General features: G+C 41.1%; 1 protein-coding gene across 1 annotated transcript; it reads right to left on the reverse strand.

The window, feature by feature from the left end:
- On the reverse strand, positions 1363–2763 carry RNASE12 (ribonuclease A family member 12 (inactive)). Its single transcript, XM_005685400.2, has 2 exons — positions 2688–2763; positions 1363–2022 (listed from the first exon to the last, which is right to left on the reverse strand). Exons 1-2 carry the CDS (start codon positions 2719–2721, stop codon positions 1547–1549), a joined length of 510 nt encoding a protein of 169 aa, XP_005685457.1. The 5' UTR covers positions 2722–2763; the 3' UTR covers positions 1363–1546.

The following is a 6113-nucleotide window of genomic DNA, read 5'->3' on the forward strand; positions in this document are numbered from 1 at the left end:
ACACTTAGAATAAAGTCTAGGATGAATGTGAGATGAATGAAGTACTCAGTCTGCAGGTACCAACTGTTAATAGCCCAATAATCAAGATAAACAGTATTTTATTGCAACATTAAAAAATAAATTTAATGCATATGACACAAAAGAACCTCTCTATGAAAGAGAAATGGGCTTCACAGGTGGCGACAGTGGTAAGGAACCCGTCTGCCAATGCAGGAGATGTAAGGGACAAGGGTTCGATCCCTGGGTTGGGAAGTCCCCCTGGAGGAGGGCATGGCAACCCACTCCCTTTTCTTACCTGGAGAATCCCATGGACAGAGGAGCCTGGTGAGTTACAGTCCTTAGGGTCACAAAGAGCCCAAAACAACTGAAGCAATTGAGCATGCACACATGAATCAGAAACAGACTCACAACATAAAGAACAAACTTGTGGTTGCCAGAGGGAGGGGACGAGGAAGGGATGGATTGGGAGTTTGAGGTTAGCAGTTGCAAGCTATTATATGCATTTAGAATGGATAACAACAAGGTCCTACAGTATCAGTTCAGTTGCTCAGTCATGTCCGGCTCTCTGCAACCCCATGGACTGCAGCACACCAGGCCTCCCTGTCCATTCCCAACTCCCAGAGCTTGCTCAAACTCACGTCCATCGAGTCAGTGATGCCATCCAACCATTTCATCCTCTGTTGTCCCCTTCTCCTGCCCTCAGTCTTTCCCAGAATCAGGGTCTCTTCCAAGGAGTCAGTTCTTTGCATCAGGTGGCCAAAGTGTTGGAGCTTCAGCTTCAGCATCAGTACTTCCAATGAATATTCAACACTGATTTCCTTTAGGATTGATTGGTTTGATCTCCTTGCAGTCCAAGGGACTCTCTTATGGTATAGAGAACAATATTCAATATCTAGGATAAACCTTAATGGAAAAGAATATATGTATAACTGAGTCACTTTTCTATATAGCAGAAAGGACCACAACATTGTAAATCAACTATACTCCAATAAAAACAAAGAAACAAACAAATAAATTTAATGCAAAATAAACCCTGCTGAACAAATATCAAAATTTTAACCAACAGGATCTGACCCTACACTGTTATAACTCATGTACCCCACCTCATCCTAAATCCAACCCTGTCAGAATGGGTCTTAATTTAAAATTCAGATATTTTGCTCATCAGGGATTTTTATATTGATCCTTAGAATTTTATTTGTCTATATGACTCTGGGGATTTTGGTGCTCCTCAAATTTTGGGTGTCAAATGAGTACCTTACTTCCCTTACCTAATTTCAGGCCTGCATAGGATTCACTCTGGGTTCTCACCAAATGACCCACAGAAAATGGAGAAGGAATTAAAACACATACAGAGCTTATGGTTTAATTCAGTCGATTTTTTTTTTATTGAAGCAGAATAAAAAGATTCCAGCTCAGCAATAGTGGAAGGATAAATGCATTTCACTCTAGGCATGACCCCATGTCCACAGGATGCAGGAAAATCAGCACCAGTGCCTCTGAGACAAGAGACGAGAGAACAGCAGACTCTGATGCTGGTCTCAGATTATTCAGTGTATCTCTGGATTTTAGCTGGCCCCATGTCATCACAAGTGACAACAATAAACCCCTCTGTGGCGAAAACACGGTAGTTGCAGGCAGGATATCTGGTGCCTTCAGTGAGCCTACAGACTGTCATTTTGAACTTGATTTCACTCAAGAAGCAGAGACTGGGGGCATAGTTTTGGCAAGTCACCCTCCTGGGAGAATTGCAAACACTATTGATACTTCGAGGCCTCTCATGGATGAAGAAATGTTCTTTTTTGCAGGTGTTGTTGGGTTCCTTGATGACTCTTTGTATGACCATGTGGTTGCAGTACCTTATCGGAATGTCACTCTGAGGGTAATCCACATGCAACTGCTCTAAAGTGGCCGCCATTGCTTCTTCATCCAGCTCATTTTCCCAGAACAGAAGCACCAGGAAGATTATCACCATTAGTATCATCAGAGGTATGAGATCTTTCACATGTTTTGGTCTAATTCCTATAGAGGAAGAGAAGACAGCAAATATCGGAGAGTGATCAGATTCCACCAGCCCCATCCACTGACTTTCTCCCCTGTGCACGCCTGCTCAATCATGTTCAACTCTTTGTGGTCCCATGGACTGTAGCCCACCAGGCTTCTCTGCCCTTGGAATTTTCCAGGCAAGAATACTGGAATAGGTTGCCATTTTCTACTCCAGGGATCTTCCTGACCCAGGGACTTTCTCCCCTAGCCTTTGATATTTTATTTCCTTCCCTCTGTTAATAAAACCATGCTAACCCAGCAATGTCCAGCTAGAGGTACAGCTCCCCAAGAAAGCCTTTTCTGACCATTTCAGCTCTCAGGCTGGCATTGAACAGTACTCTAATTATTCCTGGGTTTTGGTGGTGGTGGTGGTCTCCACAGCTTCTTAATAGTTGGTATCTCATCACCTATTTTTCCTAAATCCATCAGAATGCTTAAATACAAAGCAGAACATACAGAAGCTATTAAAAGTACCCCATATCTGATTGTTTTATTCCTATTAGTAAACAACTTTCTCTCCCATAATTGTCTTAACCTTGATCCTACCCAATTCCATATGCTTTTTAGCACTGTCTACTAATCCTTCCCTCCCAACCTCTCCTTCTGTCCATCTTACTTGGCTTTGTGCTAGACCCTCTCACCTTTCCTTTTTGCTGTAACTCTCATAGACAACATATCCTTCTGATCATGAATCTCAGAAAGTCCTTTGTGTCTCACTGTTCCCAGACAACAACTGGTAGGGAGCCAGCTGAGTGTGGGCAGGTCCAAGTGGAAAGAGCAGAAAGGGAGGAGCCTGTAGGAGGGGAGTGTGCTTGGCTGCCTTTAGGAAGAGAAGTTATTTTCAGAGGGACAGTTGGGTATGGCAGGTCCTGTATGTGTCCTCATTAAACAAGCAGTGACTTTTCAAAACACTTATTATTAAAGTCCTGAGTCTAGTTATTTTCCAAATTTTCATCAGTCCTTACTACAAACCTGTGAAATAGTTGTTATCTCCATTTTGTTAATGAAGAAATAAGTTGCAGAAAGTTTCAGGCACAGACACGATATGGCAAGAATAATAAAAATCTCACCATCTCAATCCTTAAGCCTTGAATTCCAGTTTCAGCAAATTTCATTCCCACGTGGTGTCCAGAACAGGGCAGAAACAATTCCTGGACATTAACATGAGTCTTGATAAAGCCCTTGGCTCTCAGACAGCATGGCAATGATTTCCAAACTCTGCTGAATTTAGGACTCTCTGAGGCATTTTTAAATGCCACCTTGAGGCACTCTGCTTCATTTAGTGTTAGGTAAGACCTGAGTGTTGAATATATTAAAAGTTTCCCAGTAACTCTAATATGCAGCAAAATTTGAGAACAACTGATTTATAGTATACATTGGACACCTACATGGAAACTTTGCAGACAACAGTGTTAAGTAAAAGATAGTGGCTCAAGTATTGAGACAATAAAATTATTTTTGTTGCCAAAATCTTACAGTGTTTGATATACGAATGGGAAAATGGACTTAATTTTGCTCTTTTTTGCTCTGAAATGATTTCTCTTTTGGAAAGACAGCTACACAGTCTCCTTTATATGTATCTGTTTATGTCTTTCTAATTGTCACGTAGAAAGCTATTCGGGGGGTAAAATTTGTCTAGGAGACAGTCCTGGAAAAGTCTTCAAAGAATGTGTCTCTTTCTATTCAATAAAAATAAAAGCATAATTCCAGACCATGAAAATGAACATACAGGAGGTTTTTATTTACTTCCCCTAAATTTTCACTCTGGCTGTCCTTTCACAATTCAAACTGTCCTGTTTTTGGTGTGTGCTGCAAAAATGTCACAAAGATATAAGTGCATAATTAATTGTTGGTGAAATTTTCAATTAACAAATTTTGATTTGCACATCTTGCAAAAACATTTCTGTTGTATATAAAAAAAAGTCTATGTATTGTAACTTGTTCAGTGTTTCCTGCCAGGATTTCCAAATTGCTAAAATACAGATGTGATACTAAGTTTACAGGCGAGGAATCAACTCTTGTTACAAAACTTAGCTTCAACAAATGCAACTAGGCTTATCTCTTATTTCAGAGTACTACTGTTTTGCAATAGAGTTGAGACTGGGTTTAAATGTTTTATAGTGCTGGCAGCCAAATGGAGAAAACATTTGTAATGCCTAAAACCAACCAAAGATTAACACCTGAAGTGAAGTCGCTCAGTCGTGTCCGACTCTTTGCGACCCCATGGACTGTAGCCTACCAGGCTCCTCCCTCCATGGGATTCTCCAGGCAAGAATACTGGAGTGGGTTGCCATTTCCTTCTCCAGTGATTAACACCTAGACATAAGGAATTCCTTCTTTCAGTGGTTCAGTTCAGTCGCTCAGTCATGTCCAACTCTTTGCACCCCATGGACTGCAGCACGCCAGGCTTCTCTGTCCATCAACAACTCCCAGAGCTTGCTCAAACTCATGTCCATCAAGTCGGTGATGCCATCCAATCATCATCCTCAGTCTTCCTCTTCTCCTCCTGCCCTCAATCTTTCCCAGCATCAGGGTCTTTTCCAATGAGTCAGTTCTTTGCATCTGGTGGCCAAAGTATTGGAGTTTCAGTTTCAGCATCAGTCCTTCCAATGTATATTCAGGACTGATTTCCTTTATATCGACAATAAAAAGACACAAACACTCCAGAGGAGAAAAGATAGTCAAAAGTTATGAAAAGTCGATTTCAGAAGAGGAAGTCAATGCTTAACTGTATTGGTAATCTAATAAATGGAAATTAACATAACCAAGAGATAAGTGGTTTATAACCACCAGATTATCACCAATTAGAAAATCTAACATCAAGTGCTGGAAAAAATGTTAGCAGGCTTGAAAAACTGGTGGAGTGATATTGGAAAGTAATCCGGAAGTATTTGGTGAAATTATGAATGGGTATAATCTGAGACCATGAGCATAGACTCCAACAGAGTTCTTCCAGATGGAATACGTGCAGGGATGTTCATCATGGCATGATAAGTGGCAGAAAAGAGCTAAAGGTAACTTAAATGTTCCACATGACAGAAATGGACAAGTAGAGATGTTTTAGATACATAAAATAAAATAGCATAAAACAGCTTCAAATAATGCACTAGTTTTACAAATAGCAACATGTATAGAACTCAAAAACATGGTGCTGTGTGAAAAAAGAAAAATCACTGCCAGTTGATTTACATTGAAAACATGCATGCTCCAAAATAATATATTTTCCAAGGATATACAATATCTAAATAGGATGGAAGAACGTGGATTACATACTCTAAGACAGATGCCCATGAGAATGAAAGAAATAGAAGCAAGGATCAGGCATAAAAAGGAAAAATAATAAAATTGAATAAAACCAAAGAGGCTGTAAACAGAATATGATCAACTTAGTTCTGTGCACCTGAAGATGGAAGGGAGGGAAGAAGAAAAGAGGGAAAGAAGGAAGGATGGAGATGGAGGGGGAAGAGGAGAAGGAGGAAGCAGGGAGGAAGAGCAGGGGGAGAAGGAGGAGGAGGGGAGAAAGAAGGAAAGAGATTGTCAGATGAATGCATTCAACCTAAAGTTCCCACCATTCTCCCTTTGCTAAGTCTCAGGTCTGTCTCAGAAGAAGATTGCAGGAGGCAGATAGTTGCTGGAAACTAATATTAGTGTCAGAATGTAAAACAACATAAGTAATTCCTCTCATGACTCATCCTGTCAAATTAATGAGCTCTACTCCAGGACGGCTAGAAACTGACCCATGTCCCACATTGTCTGGGACAAGGCAATGGCCTCAAAGGGACAGTGGAGGAAGCAAACACTTACTGTGGATGCCTTCAGCTGCCACGTCAGAAGTTTGGCTGTGTAGAGGCCACCAGTGGAGAGAACGCATGGAGGGAGAGAAATGTGCAAAGACCTCCAGCTGCTTCAACTTCCTCAGGAAACTGTGGAGCCTATTCATGTCTCACAGATGTGGTTGGCTACCCTTGCAAGACTTCTGCAGTTGCCCAACACCTCACTCACCTTTAAGCCATGTAGCAGATTGTATTTCTCCCCAAAATGGCCACAGTATATTTCTATCCCACAGT

This window comes from Capra hircus, chromosome 10, assembly GCF_001704415.2.
Source record: "Capra hircus breed San Clemente chromosome 10, ASM170441v1, whole genome shotgun sequence".
Classification (NCBI taxonomy): Eukaryota; Metazoa; Chordata; class Mammalia; order Artiodactyla; family Bovidae; genus Capra; species Capra hircus.

What these genes read in the sequence shown, in the direction of transcription:
- RNASE12 (XM_005685400.2), bottom strand. Translation starts at nt 2,721, where the DNA reads ATGTTGTCTATGAGAGTTACAGCAAAAAGGAAAG. An exon ending in AGTTACAGCAAAAAGGAAAG is followed by an intron (nt 2,023 to 2,687) that starts GTGAGAGGGTCT and finishes CTTCCTCTATAG; the next exon opens with GAATTAGACCAAAACATGTG.